Below are 19,690 nucleotides of genomic sequence, written 5' to 3' on the forward strand. Positions count from 1 at the left end.
CACACTGCACCTTCCCTCTGGTCACACTCTTGGGGCCCTGGTGGTGAATTCTGGGATTTTCCATTTTGCCTGCATTATGTCGAGTCTTCACCGCCACCTCCAACCTCCACCCCCCTCAATCATCTTCTCACCAATCACACTTTGAACGATCACACACGAGTACTAACAAGTCATCTTCCTCACAGACTGCATGCAACCGTCAGACACTGGGCTGGGACACATCCAGGTTAGAATGTGGAAGCAGCTCCATTCACTGTAGACTCTTGGCCAGAGTAGGGCATTGTAGAGGGCAATAGTGTATTTCTAGACTTTTTGTGGAACTATTTCTGCGCTTTAGAATTTTTATAATAAATCAACGACTCAGATTCAAACTTTGTGAGCTCTTCATTTTGCTTCTGTTTACTTCTGCATCACTTCTCCTCATTGTCTACTTTATTAATCGTGCTTCAAACTCTGTCAGCTCCTTTTTGAAGTTCAACTATATTATTATAAACTGCCAATATTCCCACATTTAGAACATTTAGCCACATTTCAGTGGCTAATTAACACGCATCCATTCTAACTTGTTGCTCTGTTGCTCTGTTGAAGAGAGTGCTCCAGTCTGTTTTGTTTAATTTGGTCATACTTGTGCGAGGGTTCTCTCTTTACATTGCAATCGATGCCCTTCTCGCTCCAAGGAGACCCTGTTCTCATGAAAAGACCTTTTACTTTTCAACTTCTTTTTAATAAACCAGGCTTCTTGCAGCTCTCTCTGGGCTTTCTTTCCACCTTTATTAGTTCTTCACAATCGATAAAGCAAGATTTAATATCAGTTTGAAACAAAGTCAGGAAAAACAAGGTCACTGACCAGAGGAGCTCACCTACGTCCTCTGTATCTTTCCTTCTTCTTCTTCTTCTTCTTCTTCTTCTTTATTGCATCTGCTTCTTTCCTCCTGACTCACCACCTCAACCTCCTCTTGTTACTCTTCCACTCTGTCCCAAATGCTTCTGGCTGGCTAACAGTATTTTGTGTGTATTTCGGACTCCAGGGCGATGCGGGTCTTCCCGGACCCAGTGGTACTCCCGGCGATGGGTCACTAAGAAGTGAAATAACTATCACTATCTACAAAGGAGAGAAGGTAACGCAGCAAAGGGAAGACTAGGAGCCGGCGACATAGCGCCTTCACTTCTCACTCACACACAGGCACTGACGGACGGAAGGGGGTTACTGTACACCAAGGCAGCAGGCAATCTGTGGTTTGACATTCACGATGAAGAGGAGCAGTGATTGTAGCACGGGTTACAGCCACCGAAGGCAGAAGGAGGCTGGGACGGAGAAAGGGAGGAGTCAAAAGGAGGAGAAGCCTTTGCCAAAGGGATGGAGGCAAGGTTGATCACACTGAACATTTCTCACTGACCTGCTGCAGACTGGCCACAATGTTAGTCAACATCAGGTTATTGATAAGGTGGCCCATCAACCAATTTGATCTCGTCAGCAATGTCCTCATGAGAAAATGACTTGGAAACTAAATTAAAAAAAAGCCAAATGTTCCGTAGTTCCCTGCATTCAAATTTGACCGAAGCCTTTGGCAGGTGGTGGCAAAACGGACTTTTCCCTGCAGAAAACCCTCAAAAAATGCCTTCATACTCCTGTTCTGGAAGAATCCAGTGCTCTTCCTCCACCACTTAAGATCAACCGCTCCTCATCTGCCCAGTATCTTCCTCCCTCACTCCCAACACAGCAGCCTCCTGTGTGGGTTCTGCCAACACTCTGGCGGAACGGCCAGTAACGCCCCTGTTGCACCACCGCCGCCGTAGTCCACCTCCTTGCTCTCCTGCCCCCACTCCCCCCGGAGACCCTTGTCAACAGCTCTCTTTCCCTCGGTTATGAAATCCAGGGCGACGCGGGCTTGCCTGGCGACCCCGGCCAGCCAATGATCAATGGCATTGTGGAGTTTGTGGGCTTTTCCAAGGGAAACAAAGGACTGCAGGTTTGTTGGAAACGTGACAGATGTCAGAACAGGACATGGTCACAGAGGGGGGGCGTGTGTGACCGAACCTCAGGCCTCATCCTCCCCCCCCCCCCCGACTGTTAGAAACATGCCGTGAGAATTATAGGTTTTACAACGCCGTGAATGAAGACGGATTTGCTGCGGTCGTGTAATCCAAACATGACAATCCACTGTATTCGTCGCTCCACCTTGAACTCCACGTGTTCGTGCATGCGTTGCTTTTGTGTTGCAGCAGTTGTCTGTAGAATCTGTTTTGAGTTGTGTTTCAAGGACACTTTAAAGGACAACAGTTTGCTGTAAACTGTCCTCAGGAACTGACAGCAATGTAGACGTTTGCCTGTAACTGCAGAACAAATTATCTTCAACTGTTTCGGTAAATACAGTAAGCAATCAACGTCCTTCAGTTCAAACAAGGCTCGGGTGTTTAGGGTTTGTGATACCACTGCAACCCAATTTTATACTAATGTGCCGCGTCAGATATAAAGATTCCAGTGTGAATTTGTTAAGTTGAACGTCAATATATCTGTATGACAATCCAAGTCCACTGCAAAACAGAAAGAAGTTGCCATGATGAAATTTCCCCAAAGTCAATTGAGCAGCTGCAGCATGATGTCTGATTCATCTTCATTCTGCTGCTTGATCTCGCAGGGGGACCCCGGTTACAAGGGACTCAGAGGGTTTCCTGGCAATCCTGGTCGACCTGTGAGTTTGTTCTTTCTTTCTATTCATCTGTAACGTTTCTGCCATTAATCATACAATGTTTTGGTCATGACCGTGCAAAGTGACTCTGTATGACAGAATTGTCATTTATTTTTATTCATTTCATTCTAAGGCCATTTATTTTATTTTATTTTTTTTGTTCTATTTCAAGGGACCTTTTGGTTACCGTGGTGAATATGGGGAGAAGGGCATTCCTGGATACCCCGGTGCAAGAGTAAGACCTAAAAGATGCCTGTATTCTGTTGGGGCAGTGGGCTCTGCTCTGACAGTGTATGTGTGTATAAAGAATGCATGTGTGGATAAAGCAAGGTTGAAATCTTAGCATTAGGGTTAGGGTCAGACAGGATGACCAGAGATGACCTGGATGCATGCAATTCAGTGCATGTCCTTGTGGGAGGAAGACACCAGGACAGACACAGAAACAGAATGGATGCAAACTCCAAAAGATAAAGGTATTTTCTACTGTGTTCAATTGTATTTAATCCCTTTCGTCTCCCTGAACAACAGGGAGCTCCTGGCTTCAACGGGCCTCCTGGGGTTCCAGGATCTCAGGTATGTCCTTGCAATACAACAAACTGTTCGTTTTAACACAAACATCTGGTGTCTTTGGGTTATCTAGTAATTGGAAATGAATGTCCCTGTTGAGTCATCCATTGAATTTTCGCACAATAACTGACATGATAAATCCAAACGTTTGTGCACAATTCAATGTCACTGAAAAATATTTTGAGAGAAAACATTATTTAAGATTCATTATCTCAATATTTTAGTGCTTTGCAGTGGGCTATAATCTTGTTTCTCTTTAGTGTATGCACTGATCTTGTGCAATGGTTCATGAAAAAACAGTGGAGTAAATGCACTCATTTTTAATCAATGTATCATGTCTGAATGTGTAACCTAAATATGTTTCTCTAACAGGGATTCAGAGGGAGTTCGGGTTTTCCCGGCCAACCAGGATACTCAGGAGTGAAGGTAAAATAATGAAGTTTCTCTCTGTGTGTGTTTATCATCTGTTTATGAATACTTCAAAAAGCTGGATACATTATTTTGATTATTAGTAGTAGTAGTGGGAATAGTAGTAGTAGTAGTAGAAGAAGTAACAGCCAAAATTGATCTAGCGTAGTTTATTCCATGCAGTCTTTGTAAGTTACCACCCAGGACGAATTCTATTGCAATGCCCGTTTATCACCAGTAGATGGTGGCAACGTGTCCCCCTTTCTCCAAACATAACTCCACTTTTCTTTTCAAAGTAAGAGTACACAGGCCTCCTTCTTCTGAACCTTGTTACGATGGCAAAGTTAAGGGATCTAATCTCCCGAGTCCAACCCTGAATACTGCGCCAGGCTTTGGGACAATGGGTTGTACTTCTACCAGTTTTCTTTTTTTTTTAGCTCAGGTCAAACCCACAACCTCCCACTCTCAGGGCAGACACTCGGACACACTCGGCCACTCAGCTGGTTAAAATAAAGTTCCTCATTAAATTGATATAACTTATATTGTTGACTAATCATCAAAAAGCACAAAGAAAATGGAAGATGAGCTGATGACACAATGTGACGTAGTTTCCTTCTAGAAAAATGTTGAATGCAATAATTGACTCATGTAAAAAAAAACTTATTTTAGTTTTACTGTCATGAATGGACTTGAAATGGTTGAAGTACAGCTTGTTAGAGAAATGTTCTCGAACGTTTGTCACTTATCAAATGAAATGGACATTAGTGATGTTTCTAAACTGACCATTTTCTACCCTGCGTGCTACTGTGTCTAATAGGGCGACCAAGGAGAACCCGGACTACCAGGACCTCCGGCCTATGTTAGCGGCAGTGGCACTTCAGTCCAAGGTAACATTAACTCCCCAGATGCCCGTCCTTTACCAGCTCTTGTGAAAGATGTGACTCAATGATTTATATTACATGCAAATCTAATGTTTTCTGCTCTGGTTTGCTGCAGGACAAGCAGGTGACCCAGGTTCCAGCGGACGCCCGGGGCCTCGCGGTGACCAGGGAGCTCCAGGATTCCCTGGACTACCAGGCCAGCCAGGGATTGGAGGTTTTGGCACAGGTGATGCGGTGCTCCAGTCAGTCAGTTATCGAATAAGACCTTCGTTATTGCTGAGTGCTTGACTTGATTTATTTCACAGAATGTAAACTGAAAAGTAATTCTGTAAAGTGTAATTTGTAATTGCAATATACAGGCACTACCCGAAAAATTAGAATATCAAGTAAAAGTTGTTTTATTTTGGCAATTTAACATTAAAGATGAAACCAGCTTATTTTATTGAGCCATTACACGCAACTTGACATCTCAAGCAGTTCCTTGTTGTAACGTTGCTGATTTAAGATTTTCAGCTTATTAAAACCACAAACCCACAAACTCAGAAAATTAGAATACCGTGAAAAGCTTCAGTTTTGTAGCTTCAAAGAGTCCAATTCTAAAAACTTGAAATATATTGATTTGCATATTATAATTGCAGAAATACAACAACCTTTTCAGGATATTCTAATTTTCTGGGTAGTGCCTGCATGTTAACATTTTGATAGGACTAGATGAGCTAGACAATGACTGCATCACTGGCTGTGTGCTGCTGCTTCTTTCAGGTCGTGGTTCCCCGGGTGTCCCAGGAATCAGTGGGCCAAGGGGAGAAAAGGGTAACGCAGGCCTGCCAAGCTTTGGCTCTGAAGGACTTCCCGGCTCACCTGGCCTCCCCGGCCCACCTGGACCTCCTGGACCACAGGGCCCATCTAGTATGTCCATACAGACTCTTTGGAGAAAGCTTTTCCGGTGTCTTTTACAGGTGGTCGTAATGGATCTTATTAAAAAAAAGAAAACGGACATTGCACAGGGTAGAAAAAAGTCTAACAAGGTATAAATGTTTTCGATGAAATAGCATTTTCGCTACTATCTGATGTTCAGTGTGATTAACAGACCTACTTTTTGATGCTGCTGAGGTCCTTGTACGAAAGGAGCTCAAATAAGAGTTTCCTGAAACAAGCGGGCGCAACGGTGCCCCGTCGTCTCGACGCAGACGATGAGTCGAGGAGCACAATGAAGGAGTAAAAGTCAAGCTAGACACAGATTAACACATCATGGCTGACTCCTTTAACTGTTCTCCAAGGGTTGGTCGAAGGCCCCTGCGTCATCCATCCCGAGTGGTCCGTCAGGCCCAAAGGCAGGTACTTTAGAGGCGCCCATATTGCCATGAGCGCCATGGCAATAGTCGGCCAGCCACAAAGACAAAAAAAAAAAAAAAAAAAAGGCAGCAAGCAGCAACTTTCAGCCGGCAAAACGCTTCATTCTACGCTATACTCTGTGGAGGGTGCGGTGGTAAGTATGGCTGAGAAGAGGGAAGGCTGTTAGAGCCTTCGGACTTGGATGGGCGAGTCTCTCTACTCCAAGCTGCTTTTCTCATCTTTGGCCACAACGTGTCGCCTGCTGTTCACCTCATTCACTGATTTTACTTTGACCTGAATGGCAGCAGTGCGCTGCCCAGTTACGGTTTTGAAACCCTTTCGTCATATCATTGTAGTGGGATTCCAATTGATTCAAGGTAGCAATTGAATATGACTGAATTATTAGCAGTTGCAGAGGTGCGCAGTGCCCTCTGCAATTTATTCCCTCGTCATTAACGTCAATGTAAAATCACTGAATTTGGGCTGAATACAGTTCTGTGCTTTTTTTTAATGAATGCAAAAAAAGAAAAACGAGTCAATGCTTTAAAAAAATAATGAAAAACAGCATCTGTCATCTTGCAGCTGCAGCTAAACTCTGTCGAACCACACACACTGACAAGATACCTCCTGTATTCACACTAAGCTACTGTGCTGATTTACATCATTCCTGTTTGTTTCTTTCGTAATACCCTGTAAGAATTGTATTGGTTTGTTCAAAGATGGATGTGTTTGTTCAGACATACATTGTTTCTGGCTGACTTTTTTTTTTCATATAATTTTTCCAATGTTGAATTGCTGTTTTGCTGCGTTTATGACATCTTTGCGGTGCCAAGCCTCGATTGAATGTCGTATAAGCATTTCTTCTCGCTTGTGCCCTCGCAGGCTCTCCTGAAACCGGCGGCACCAGCATTCCTGGACAGCCTGGGGCGCCTGGACCCAGAGGAGCTCCAGGTGGACCTGGTTTCAAAGGCTTCAGCGGTACACGCACTCACGTGACTAGTATCTGTCTCAACAAGAAGCAACATGCGTTTTAGAATAGTTAAAGAGCCCTTGGCCACTATAAAATATATATTTCTCCCAAAATGTTTCAGTCTTGAACTTTTTCAATCCGTCTTTAAGCAGAAATCTACTTCAGGGTCTCCTTTGGCTGCTTCTTGTCCTTCTGACTCTCTGACTCTGTACTGCTAGGTGACCCTGGTGACTGCGCATGCCAAGGAGGAGCTACCTCAGGATTGGCTGGTTTACCCGGAGCCCCAGGAGGCAACGGCATCCCTGGCTACCCTGGACAGAAGGGCGAGCAAGGTGATGGGGGCACACCAGGCTTCCCTGGAGGACAAGGCGCCAATGTGAGTAGATCCTCTTGGTACAAACCAATTAAAAAAGAATCACAAAATGAACTGTTCACCAAAGAAAATGGATCACCGGTTACCTTTAACTATGTGTGTTAACAAGAACGCAAGATTGTTTAGGCAACTGAAGAAGGTCAATGCCACACCATTGCTAACTAGTGGTCAATTAGGTTATACAGTTAGACCCGATAAATGAAACTTAAATCAAGTGATATTAGTATATTGTTGCGTTATTGGCTCAGTTTTTACATTTGAAAAGAGTTTTTTTATTTTTTTTTATTAAATATATATATATATATATATATATTTTTTTTTTAAGCAGACAAATAACCTAATAAGTTATTACATTATTGGCCAAAAGTTATTATGTTATTGGTTCAGGACTTTTATTATGTTATTGGCCTATTACATTTTAAAAAAGGGCAAATTTACTACGTTATTGGCCGTTTTTACGTTATTGGCTTCTACAAGCTGTCTTCAACACTTGACGCTGAGTGGCACTAAAATGACTTGACTGGCATTTCTTTCTCTCTCTCTCCGTCCTCTTGCAGGGACGTGATGGTAACAGGGGTTTCACTGGCCGTAAAGGAGAGAAAGGGGTATCCTACTACCCTAACTTGGGATTGGGAGTGAAAGGCGAGCTTGGAACTCCTGGACCCAGAGGTCCAACAGGTGAAACCGGAAAGCCCGGCAGAGATGGATCGCCTGGCTTCTCGGGCGCTCCCGGACCTCCAGTGAGTGCTTAGAGGCGCGACGATCGAACGTGTCGAAAGTGTTCAAGATTGTGTCTCCGTACGCATGTACAAGCGGCATTTGATCTGCAGGGCGACGCTGGGTTCGGCACACTCGGAGAGAAAGGTTTCCCGGGATTCCCAGGGGTCAAGGGTCGTCCTGGAAGCGCCGGTGATCCTGGCGTTGGCTATGTGGGAACACCGGGCTTCCGCGGAGAGCCTGGTGAGGCTGGTATCCCTGGGCTGCCAGGGCAACCTGGACAACCTGGGCCAAGAGGTAAGTGATGCCAGCACTGGTTCCCATCAGAGAGAAAATGAAAAAGCGGACAAGTGTGTGCGTGAAAAGAGTGAGAAGAACAAAGAAAGGATAGAACGAGCACATGGATGAAGTGTCCTCTGATCCATCTCCATCCGCCATGTACCATAGTCACCCACCACATCCTAACAGCCTCAACCATTAGAAGACATCCCATTAGGGACAAGCACTTCCTGGTTTGTCTGCCATCCCTGAAGCGGCCAAACTCTCCCAGCGCAAAAACGGGACGACGCGGCTCTCGCTAGATTCTCTTCACCGGAGCAGCTTCCTTCCCTTCATGCCTCAGCTGCAGCAGTTAACTACACGATTAATGGTCTCCATTAATGTGCTTCAACAGCTCTTCTGCAGCCAATAATCTGTAATCCATAAACGGCTTTTGTTAGGCGACTGATTGATGTGCAGTGATGTTTAACTTGCACTACTGTGCTTCTTTAGTCTCAGACTATTTGAGAACATCTAAAAAAAAATATATTTTCTTCTGACCCTGTTTTTTTTTTTTCCCCAATGATCCAATAAAGGAAAAAAATAATATATGACATGAAGAAGTCAGTAGAAGTCAACGTTATGTATGATGACAGTATCTATGTACGCATAACAATGTCATAGGTTTTTATTATTACATTTATTGGTTGAAAGCAAGTTTTTGTAGACATACAAAGAGTAAGAATATATAAATATGAAGATAAGGATATATGAGTTGATCAGCCAAGAGAGAAGATTGCATTTTTGAGAAACCCTCAGAATCTCAAGAATTAAATCATAGTGTTGATACTGCACAAGGAGAACTAGCAGTAACTTAAACCTCATTGACACCTGTTGTTCTTTTTTTTTCTGAGACTAAATGACACAAAGTCCTCCTTCGCAGCAGCAGCTAGCCGCTCATCCTCAGTGTGAATGTGAGCTCTCACACCATGACGGTAACGCTGAACGACTAAAATCATTTTTGCCACGGTTATTGTCACTCACACGAGCTGAGAGAACTCAAACCCTGGCCACAGACCTTTGGCCAGAGACTTGGTAAATTTGGCCGCTGCGACGCTCTTTCATCTCGTTGAGTGCAATAACCTGCGCTTAAAGCAATTGTACGTGGAAGCAAGCATTTGAACATGCTTAACTGAATGAGCCTTGAATTAATTGAATGGTGAATGATTTGATTTGAATTGAACTGCTTCTTTGGCGCATGCAAATGACCCCGACTGGCTTTGTATGCTGCCACCATCTACCCCTCTACCTCTGTTTCTCCTTCTCTCTCACTCTCTCTCTCTCTCTCTCTCTCTCTCTCTCTCTCTCTCTCTCTCTCTCTCTCTCTCTCCCTCCCTCCCACTCTCCCTCTCCTGATCCATCCATCCATCTTTCTGACCTCCTCTGTGCATGTGTATCTGTCCAGGTGAAAACGGCTGTGGAGGGGTAATTGACGCCGGAGAGGGAACGGGTGGGTAACTGAATTTTTTATCCACCAGCCAGTGTAATCAAACCTGGGACACAATGAATGGCTCCAGTTGTTTCGGAAGCCTAGACACTGGTGGATTTGTGAATATCCCTCGAGTATAAAAGCGACAGGACCCCCGTGTAACAGACTGATCAGGCAGACAGTTTTTAAAGGTCCAGTGTGTAAAATTTGGCTCCATTTTTGATTTTTATATTGGTAAAAGCTTAATATGGTGCCCATATAAACATTAATAAAAGTGTGTAACCTTAGGGCAATTCAAGTAATTTGGTTTTCCTAAACTTGGAACAGTCCCCATATATATATATGTATATATAAGATAGGGTCTTGCTCCCAGTTAGCTGCCGTCTTGCAACACCATGGTTTTTTAAGAAAGCCTGGTGTTGACAATCCAGACAGCCTGATTGTACGTAATTAATTCAAGAAGAAGAAGAAGAAGAGAATGTGGATGAGGTCTCCACGTTTGGGTGTGCATTCCATTGTAGTTTGCTGGCAAACTCGGGAGGTGGAGAGCAAGTGAAAGACGCTGCAATCTGAAATGTAACCACTTGATGTCGCTGTTTCTCCTTCAAAATCGACAAATATTACACACTTAACCTTTAAGACAAAACCAGTGTATTATTCATCCCACTTTTCATAGCCAGTTTCCCACCGTATGTACTATTAGGTGGACATAAACAGCAATGTGTTGACTTTGGTACAAGCTGCATACCTTCATATCTTCAGTAGTAACATTTTGATTTTGACTAACAGGATGCAGTCGATGCCTTTTTTTTTTTCTATTTGCCATTATATTATTGTTCAGTCTGTTGCATTGTTTATTGTTAGTGCAGTTAGTGTGTACTTGAGAAACATTGTCTTTTGAGAGAATAGTTCCCTGTCAATCATTTGCACATGACGGAGCCGATGGAAGCCTCTTCCTCTCCCTGCGTCTCAGGGTCTCCACTCTGGCAGTCAGACGATGATTGACGGTACTTAGGTGTAACGACTCCTTAACGGTAATCCTTGGGTTTAAAAAAAAAAGAAACCAATCAGTCAGCTCATCGGGCTCTGCTCTTCCTCCAATCAAAGCTGCTGAAACCTGGCGCATGTTTTCCAGCCCTGCCTGTGCTAAGCGCTTTTAACCAGTGAGGGGTGGGAAGGGTGGGGGTGGGGGGAGGCAAACTGAGACCAACACAAACTGAGAGTGTTAATCCATCCCTGCCGCCCGACAGCATTATTTTGTTTGTTAATTTTTTTTCCCGAAACCCCCCCCCCCTTTATTGCAGTGAATTGCTACTAACGACATGCAGCCTACAGCACACAATAATCCCTCAGACGACGGTCAAATGAGTCCAATTGGGAGCAGTGTGGTGTGAACGGCGACAGACAATCAACATGCCAAAGACATGCACTATGACTGTCCTCCACGTTCCAAATGCACGAGAGTCTCAACAAAACGTTGCCTGTTTGGGAAGATTTAGATTCGATTTTTACTTCAGATAAACGTTGTTGCAACATTTTCATTTGTAGATTCGTCGATGTCTTTATGTAAAGGGTAACGGCTTCTATCCTGTCTGCACTGCGCATGCATTAAGTTTGATTGTTAACCAATGTGTGACTGCTACCAGGCCACGTGCTACCTTGCACCATACCTGGTGAGGTTGGAGACCCTGGATACCCTGGTGTGCCTGGAAGACCAGGTACAAGCACACTCCTGTGATGTCACGTTAACTGAGAGCTTCATGTATATGATCTCATTGTTATGTTTTGTCCCCCCCCCACTCCATGCACAGGAGTGAGGTGTACTCAAATATGTTTTTTTGTCTATGTATTTATTTTTCCATCAGTATTAAGGAGTTTCTTTTTCTGCGTGGTCATTTGCTGTTGCTTGCTAGTTAGTTTTGGATGGCACAAAGGAAAGAGTTAATAATGTCAAACAAGCTCTCTGTTTTTGAAAAGTGTCTGAGTCATTGCGCTTCTACATTTGGCTAATATCACATGAAAATCAGACTTTAACCATCTGTCAATGGGGGAAAATACTCTGAAGATAAAACATTGTTCATCAATCAGACCGTTCTCCTTCTGCCAGGAACAAAAGGTTCGCCAGGTTACTCAGGAGGACCTGGACGTCCAGGTTTTGACGGTCCAAAAGGAGACAGAGGAGATCCTGGTTTCGGAGGCCTGCCAGGGCCTGCAGGTGAATCCTTATATTGCTCTCTTTATTTACGCTTTCAGAGTTGTTAACTTAAGATGCTCCAGACGGACTCCTGATTTTTGGACTCAACTAGGGTAAATATTCTCTTCTTTGACTACAATTTTTTTTATATCAAATTAAATGCCCCGTCTCATCCCCGCAGGTTTCCCTGGTCCCAGAGGAGAGTCTGGAGTTCCAGGCATTCCAGGACAGAGTTTCGATGGAGGCAGTGGGAAGGAAGGTGTCCCAGGTATTCCTGGGGCTAAGGGTCTCCCTGGCGAGGTCTTGGGTGCCACACCTGGATCGCCAGGACTGAATGGTTTTCTTGGACTCCCGGGAGACAAGGGCTACCCCGGCACACCAGGAGGACCAGGTTTTCCTGGTAGGTCTGCGACTGAGTGACACACATCTTCAGTCCTCTCTGTGTTGACTCCATCTCTTGTTGTAATGGTTGTCTATCTTGAAATAAACATCCATCAATACAAACTTCTCTCCCAGGCACTGATGGACGTATTGGTGTCTCTGGACTGAAGGGAGAGCGGGGACTCGATGGTCTTCCCGGCCTTCCCGGCCCTCCCGGACCTCCAGGTCCGCCGACCGGGGGCATCCCTGGCCGGCCTGGAGCACCTGGCAACCGTGGTCTGAATGGGGGACCAGGTGAGGGAACGGATCTTTGCACCCTGTCTGCGATTTGCCACAAAGCAACCAAGACCACTGTTCATTTTAGAGGAGCCGTAGAAACTATGTACTGTGTTTTGGAAGATTACGTGCTCATCTAGTTACATGCTGCCTGATTTATAGAAACCGAGGAAAGTTTTACTTCTCATCCCCTAACTTTTAGCAGCGTTGGTCCACTTCTTCCTCCTGTCACCGTATTTCTCTCACAATCCTTCAGTTACGGAGCCGACACCACAGTTTGTTCTCATTGTTTTTATAAACTTTGCATCACCCAAAAGAAATGTCTTCTTCTCCTGTTTTCTGTCTGTCTTTGTCCCATGTTTCTTCTCTCTTTCCTCCCTCCTTTCCTCACACCACCACCATTTCCTCCACCCATCCTCTCATCCTTTTCTTGGTGTCGGGTCATTCGTTCTAGGCTGCCAAGGTGAGACACTCTCTCTCCCTCTCCACCTGTCCATCCATCCATTCATCATCCATCCATGGCTTTTATCCCTCCACCCTCCTGCTACTAGACCAAATGCCTAGCTGCGGTGTTCCTCAATATGTTTGCCTGCCCTCCTTTTCTCATCTATTCAGTGAAAATGTCCATCAAAAGATTTGTTTTCCCAAGTGACTTCTAAAAATAGCCTATGGTGCATTAACTATTCAATACATGAGCCGAGCAGTGGGTTAAGATGGACATTTTAGCTGTGACAACTCAGAAATATCAATTTCTCTCAAAATATGACTAATGTGTTTTGAATTGTTATAATGATATTATTACCAGTGTTGCTGTTGTCGTTGTTTTTATTTTTTGCAGCCACTACTAACCCTAGCAGCTCGGTTGGATCTGCACTATTTATTGCATTAATTGCAACAGTCCTCTGTGACAAACTCAGATTTTGTTGACATTCAACAAAGTTGCCACATAAGTGACCGTAGAGGCTTTTTATGCTCTTAAAAAGACTTTCCAGCACATCCCTTCAATGTGTAAGATTGGAGACAAATGGAACAAAAAATCTGCAGGGATGTGATGAAAATGTGTTTCTTTTTAAGAATGTAAACGGTAGCAAGTAGTTTGCTGTCCTTGTAGGACACATTCAGGGCACTAATATAGTCTGGAATTGCACTAGAGTTTCTTACCATGTTTTGTTAACAAAGCATAGCGACAAAAATCATCTTCTTGTAACCTGATACATTTTGATTGTAGACGTAGCAAATTGTAAATCTTAATCTCTTCAGTTACAATCTAAGTGCAATTACAGCCTTAACAAGGATCCAAAGCAATATAATGAATGTGTTTGTACATTTGGTTTTGGTTTTGGTTTTCGTATGTGCTCGATGTAGAAACACATGAATAACCAATAGTGCTATGTTGAAGGTAAGTTTATTATAAGTTTGGTAAGTCTTATATTATTTGTTTGCTTGTATGTCGTCATATTTACAATTACATTTGTATTAATTATTCTCACTGGTTTCTGGCTTGCACTCACTTTGCTCTTTTGTGGCGTCATTATCCATCTACCATCCATCAGGTTTCCCTGGCCGCAAAGGAGATAGAGGAGACCCAGGGTTTCCTGGGCCTGCTGGGATGAAGGGAACCCCGGGACTGCCAGGCACCCCAGGAACACCAGGACGACAAGGACCCCCTGGACCTCTGGGACCAGGAACTAGAGAAGGAGTCCCAGGGATTCCAGGAAGAAAAGGTGAGCTTGTGTGGCTCTTTATCGTCACATTTGCTGCCATTCAGTATTTTCTGACAGACACGACAACATTGTCATTCTGTCTGTTTCCTCAAGGGGAGAGCGGGTTGCCAGGAGTGATGGGTTTCCCTGGACTACCGGGTCGTCCTGGATCGCCAGGGTACCCCGGAGGCAAGGGACTACCTGGAGGCCCAGGAAGAAATGGACTCCTAGGTGGTCCCGGATACCCTGGACAGAAAGGTGGGTACTCTTATGATCACACTTATGGTCACTGACAAAAGTGACTCTGTTGTTTTCTATACAGCAATTGTTATCAGGGAAAAAGCAGTGACAGACTAACCAAAATGATATTTCTGTAACACATTACTTATTCTTGTGTGTAGCATTTTATATGGATTTGATTCTCTCTTATGTTTTAGAGAGAAGTAGGGCTGCTTCTCCCATGTTTGTGTCTCCCATGCATTCATTGTGCTCAAGCACCTCTTGGATTTTCCTTTAAAATCTTCATTGCTAGTTGAACAGCAGCCAAGATATCAAGTGCTGGGAGTGGGCTGATGCGAATGACTGAGATCTATTTCTTCATCCACAATATAAAATACATGCAAAAAAGATGCATATGTATATGTTTAGCTTGCTTGCTTGTTTTAATGCATTTTAACTCTAGAATCTGCAGGTTTTATACGTTCGGTCCTTGTAGACATGTTAGTTAGAGCTTGTGAGATTTTGCATTCTGCAGGTGACAGAGGCTACCCTGGTCCCCCTGGCCTGCCGTCCATCCCTTATCCATCGGAGTATGTGGAGAAAGGAGAACCAGGAACCCCTGCAAGCAGCGGCCTTCCCGGCTTCACTGGTCCTCGAGGTAAAACTGCATTCATTCATCTTTGTACAGCTTTTTCGTTCCACAATTGCCACAAGAGTAATCAGTCAGGGTGGCGAGGACGGCAGCCAACTAGTTTAAAAAACTGAAACTAATGTTATAAAACACTAAATGAGTGGCACAGTTACATTCTATCCTATGTCTGTCCTCAGGTGACAAGGGTCTGCCAGGTCTTCCTGGTCGTCAGGGTATTCCTGGAGCTCCTGGTGTGGCTGACCAAGCTAAAGGACAGCCGGGAGTGCCTGGGTTTCCTGGACGACCTGGCACACCAGGCTTTCCTGGACCCAAAGGTGAAGCTGGAATCCCCGGATTCCCTGGCACGTCTGGACCAAGGGTAAGAAAGTAAAAACTTTAAAGAAAACAACAACAGAATAAACTTTCTCCAAATTTCAAGTTCTGATGCCATTTTTTAAGGGTGACGATGGCGCACCTGGTTTGCCTGGTAATCCTGGAGAATTTGGTCGTCCGGGGGGCAAGGGTAATGACAAACATGAAATCACTCCCCTGGAATAGCAGCAGCACATGAAGTAATTCACCAACCTAACATGGAATATTGCATACCCCAAACAATTATTTCTTGCTTAGGTATACCTGGAGAAGCTTATGCATATCCTGGAGCTCCAGGCGCTAAAGGACAGCCTGGAGAAGCAGGTTACCCAGGTAAGTCAATAATGAAAGCTAACAGTGTTAAGGTCCTTACACACCGGGCAAAAGACGAATTTTTCGCCAGCAATTTTTTTTTTTTTTCTATACATACCAAGCGCGACGCGAATATGCGTCTAAAATTCGATAAGCGACGGAAGTTTGGGGCTCTTTCTGTCGCGCCCGAAGGAGAAACAATGGAGTCGACAACATCCTCAAGTGATGATGTCAAGTTGTGTTTTACGTGCATAAAACGAAACACCGCTTTCTACACCACGGCTTAAAAAAAAGAAAAAAGAATGACATAAGATCGTGGGTGAGTTCAACACCACCAACCAGGAGCCTAAATTTGACCCAGTGAAATTTGGCCGGTACTTCAGAATGTCCGTCGGACAATTTGGAGGGCTGCTACGTCAACTGGCTCCATGTTTGCAGAGGGAGAGAGCATTGTCGACGTGTTGATGTGACGTCATCGACCATTCAACATCATTTTTGATTGGTCAGAAGTCCAGCATTCGCCTTTTCGCCTGCGTAAAATTCGACACAGGAGCGAAAAAATACCCGTTGCTTTTTCGCTCATCAAACATTCGCTGCCGGTGTGTACGGTGCCATTGACTGCAATAGGTTTTAAAATAGCGCAAATTATTCGCCTAGCGAATTCGCTCCCGCTGTGCATAAGGACCTTTAGTCTGCACTGGCTATTGACATTGTCACTGAGCAGACTGTCTTACCCGTACACTTTGCCTGTTTCACCTCCAGGTGGCTCCAGCAACAATGGTGCCCAAGGTGACGCGGGATTACCAGGAAGTCCAGGTTACCCTGGAACAAAGGGGGCTCCTGGTGAAGGAGGGCAGCCGGGCATCACGGGTGAGAAATATCACTCACTGCATTTGTCTTGATTTTGTCAGCTGATGCAGTTGTGATGTCGATGATATTCACCTTCTCTGCTCTGCAGGCTCCCCTGGTTTCCCAGGGCCAAAAGGCCAATTTGGCTTCCCAGGGTTGAGAGGAGCGGATGGGACTCCAGGTTTTCCTGGAGGTCCAGGAGGCCCTGGACCCAAGGGTGAGAGCATGCTGATTTATTTTTGTGTTTCCTACCCAAGTTAGGTAATAGCTGAGGTATGAATGTATTTCTGTTGTTTTGTTTCAGGATTGTTTGGTGCCCCTGGTTTGGATGGACTTAATGGCCTTGGTGGTCCAAAAGGCCTTCCTGGAACTCCAGGCATGGACCCCTCAACACAAAAACAAACCATTTTTCTTTAAACAGTATTCTTAAACTTGGGAAGATGAAAGCATCCTGCTAGCTATGCCTTTTACTCTGCTGTCCTAATGGTCCAACCTTTACTGACCAAACCTTTTTAGTGGACAACAGACAGAAATTTACACTGACGTGCCTTAGAAACCATTTTATGAAAATGAGACAACAGTTTGAAATATTAAATAATTAAATTATAAATATTCAGTTATATCTAAAAAAAAAAAAAGAAGAAGAAGAAGAAAAAACTAAAAAAGTAACAAGAACTCGACCTGTTTCCTAACTTCTAAACATTTAAGAATACAATTTCAAAAAAGTGTGAGAATGTGTCATATTTGTCCGCAGGTGGAAGTGCAGGAGGGATCCCAGGTTCCCCTGGATATCCAGGACAGAAAGGAGAGAGAGGCGTCTCCTACCCGGGGAGTCCAGGCATCCCAGGAGGAAAGGGAGAGAGAGGAGAAGCAGGTGCGACAAACAGCATAGAAAAAGACGCAGTAACTTGACTTTAAATGTTTGAACACTGAATGTAATCATCTTTTTTCTGTTAGGTGGTGCTGGACTCCCAGGATTCCCTGGTCGACCTGGACCGCCTGGTCAGATCACAGGGTCAAATATTGCTGGCCCTCTGGGTGACCCCGGCCTCCCTGGACTGGATGGAGAGTATGGTAAGTGTGAATTTCTCTCCTCCAGCGTCTTTACATTTGCTCCCCTTTCAAATTCGAAGCTTTTAGTTTGTCATCTTGAGATTTGCTTCCCGCTGTCCATTTTGTCTGGCTTTCTTATTTCTTTCTGTTTGCTACAGGCCCTTCAGGTCCCACAGGACCACCAGGACCACCTGGTCCAGGCACAGCTGAAGGAGACAGGGGCGACTCCGGGCTCCCAGGCTTCCCCGGCTCCCCTGGCAGAAAAGGAGAACCTGGAAGCTCAGGAGGCTCTGGAGCTCCTGGTTCTCCTGGATTTAAAGGTGAGATGTTCGGCCGCGTTGTCTCTCAAAGGAAGACGGCAACATATTCTTGTGTCTGTCTGACTCATAAAACTGTGTCATTTCAGGAGAAAGAGGGGAGAGCGGTTACAGTGGGGGTCCTGGTCTCAAGGGTTACCCTGGTGACCCTGGTTACTACGGGAACAAAGGAGCCAAGGGATTCCGAGGTTGGGGGTCTTTACCTACATGTTAAAGTTTCATAGCATTGGAGACAAAGTGAATTCCTCCTCCATTCCGCCCTTTTTCCTTACTTCCTCTCAGGAGCTGCCGGTCGGAAGGGTATCCCAGGAGTGACAGTGCCTCAGCCACCTCGAGAATTTGTGCGACCATTCGGGGACACAGGCTACCCTGGTGTCAACGGAGTTCCTGGTACCATGGGAGACTCTGGCTCCAACGGCTTGCCAGGACGATCAGGTAAGAAGTGAAACATTCAGATTTAAAGTGTGTTTAAATGTGCTGTTTGTTTCCATAGAATACAATAGAATTAAATTGTTCAAACCTCTGCTCTACAGGCCCCAAGGGTCGTCCAGGTTCCTCTGGAAAACTTGGCAGGACTGGATCTCCTGGTCTCCCAGGAGCAGTTGGTGATTCTGGACCCCCTGGTTTCCCAGGACCCACTGGAGCACAAGGTCAGGGTCTTTTCAGCTTCAACCCACTACATCCATCTTACCTAAGCCTCACATCATTGGATCAACCTTTGATTCATTTCCTCTCTCTTTCTCTCTCTTCTCTCTCTCTCTCTCTCTCTCTCTCTCTCTCTCTCTCCCAGGTTCCCCCGGAAATGCCGGCCGCCCTGGTCCTCCTGGCAGCGTCGGTCGCAGTTCCGGCATCGGCTTCACTCTGGTGAAGCACAGCCAAGACTCCCAGGTCCCCATGTGTCCCCAGGGCATGGCCAAGCTGTGGGACGGATACAGTCTTCTGTACGTGGAAGGACAGGAGAAGGCCCACAACCAGGACCTCGGTATGCTGGGAGCAACATGGGCTCTAAATCCGACCTAAAAAACCTTGCACGTCAATACAACATAAAGCCTGGTATACAAGATAAATCACGCCGCAAGATGTTCATAGTGCTTTATTCTCTTTGTCCCCTCAGGTCAGCCAGGGTCGTGTCTCCCCAGGTTCAGCACCATCCCCTTCCTCTACTGCTCCCCCAATGAGGTGTGCTACTACGCCAGCCGCAACGACAAATCCTACTGGCTCTCCACAAGTGCATCTATACCCATGATGCCTGTGGCTGAGTTACAGATCCAACCGTACATCAGCAGGTATTGTAAAAAAAAAAAATTAAAAAAAGCAAGTTGAGCATCACATCCAGTGTACAGTTCGGGTACCTCAACAAAAAAGCTTGTCACCCTCCAGGTGTTCCGTGTGCGAGGCTCCATCTCAGGCCGTGGCAGTTCACAGTCAGGACCTGACCATCCCCAGCTGTCCTCCAAGCTGGAGGAGCCTCTGGATTGGATACTCCTTCCTCATGGTAAATTAGAGGCTGTCCTAAATGCATTGTTTCAATATGTACTAGAATTAGAGTAGAGTTTGTGTGTTTGTTTTGCAACAAATCTGACACCAAGTGGACAGGTGGTGTATTACAATGGGTCAAAACGTTACATAGCCTTCAAAAATTGCAGGCACAGACAGGTGATAGATATTTTACTGAGTGTTTTATACAGGTGAAAT

General features: G+C 45.0%; 2 protein-coding genes across 2 annotated transcripts in view; both read left to right on the forward strand.

Moving 5' to 3' along the window:
• Positions 1–19,690, forward strand: part of col4a6 (collagen, type IV, alpha 6) — an 88,778-nt gene that overhangs the window by 66,434 nt on the left and 2,654 nt on the right. Inside the window, exons 13-48 of the mRNA XM_076027866.1 lie at positions 1,878–1,970; positions 2,640–2,693; positions 2,863–2,925; positions 3,219–3,263; positions 3,630–3,683; positions 4,483–4,552; positions 4,662–4,772; positions 5,309–5,455; positions 5,827–6,027; positions 6,764–6,859; positions 7,070–7,227; positions 7,782–7,964; positions 8,055–8,238; positions 9,665–9,709; positions 11,335–11,406; positions 11,796–11,903; positions 12,064–12,282; positions 12,399–12,557; positions 14,093–14,263; positions 14,357–14,500; positions 14,997–15,119; positions 15,290–15,471; positions 15,552–15,615; positions 15,723–15,797; positions 16,539–16,646; positions 16,735–16,842; positions 16,930–17,001; positions 17,380–17,499; positions 17,583–17,699; positions 17,837–17,998; positions 18,085–18,183; positions 18,278–18,430; positions 18,529–18,645; positions 18,786–18,977; positions 19,110–19,281; positions 19,376–19,490. Of these exons, the coding sequence (XP_075883981.1) occupies positions 1,878–1,970; positions 2,640–2,693; positions 2,863–2,925; positions 3,219–3,263; positions 3,630–3,683; positions 4,483–4,552; positions 4,662–4,772; positions 5,309–5,455; positions 5,827–6,027; positions 6,764–6,859; positions 7,070–7,227; positions 7,782–7,964; positions 8,055–8,238; positions 9,665–9,709; positions 11,335–11,406; positions 11,796–11,903; positions 12,064–12,282; positions 12,399–12,557; positions 14,093–14,263; positions 14,357–14,500; positions 14,997–15,119; positions 15,290–15,471; positions 15,552–15,615; positions 15,723–15,797; positions 16,539–16,646; positions 16,735–16,842; positions 16,930–17,001; positions 17,380–17,499; positions 17,583–17,699; positions 17,837–17,998; positions 18,085–18,183; positions 18,278–18,430; positions 18,529–18,645; positions 18,786–18,977; positions 19,110–19,281; positions 19,376–19,490 (4,356 nt within the window). The remainder of the gene's footprint in view (positions 1–1,877; positions 1,971–2,639; positions 2,694–2,862; positions 2,926–3,218; positions 3,264–3,629; positions 3,684–4,482; positions 4,553–4,661; positions 4,773–5,308; positions 5,456–5,826; positions 6,028–6,763; positions 6,860–7,069; positions 7,228–7,781; positions 7,965–8,054; positions 8,239–9,664; positions 9,710–11,334; positions 11,407–11,795; positions 11,904–12,063; positions 12,283–12,398; positions 12,558–14,092; positions 14,264–14,356; positions 14,501–14,996; positions 15,120–15,289; positions 15,472–15,551; positions 15,616–15,722; positions 15,798–16,538; positions 16,647–16,734; positions 16,843–16,929; positions 17,002–17,379; positions 17,500–17,582; positions 17,700–17,836; positions 17,999–18,084; positions 18,184–18,277; positions 18,431–18,528; positions 18,646–18,785; positions 18,978–19,109; positions 19,282–19,375; positions 19,491–19,690) is intronic.
• The window catches only part of ankrd46b (ankyrin repeat domain 46b), a 29,036-nt gene that overhangs the window by 2,270 nt on the left and 7,076 nt on the right, over positions 1–19,690 (forward strand). The gene's annotated exons all lie outside the window — the stretch shown is intronic.

This window comes from Nelusetta ayraudi, unplaced genomic scaffold (genome assembly GCF_046127955.1).
Source record: "Nelusetta ayraudi isolate G7.1 ecotype Tasmania unplaced genomic scaffold, CSIRO-AGI_Nayr_v1 ptg000022l, whole genome shotgun sequence".
NCBI classification, from domain to species: Eukaryota; Metazoa; Chordata; class Actinopteri; order Tetraodontiformes; family Monacanthidae; genus Nelusetta; species Nelusetta ayraudi.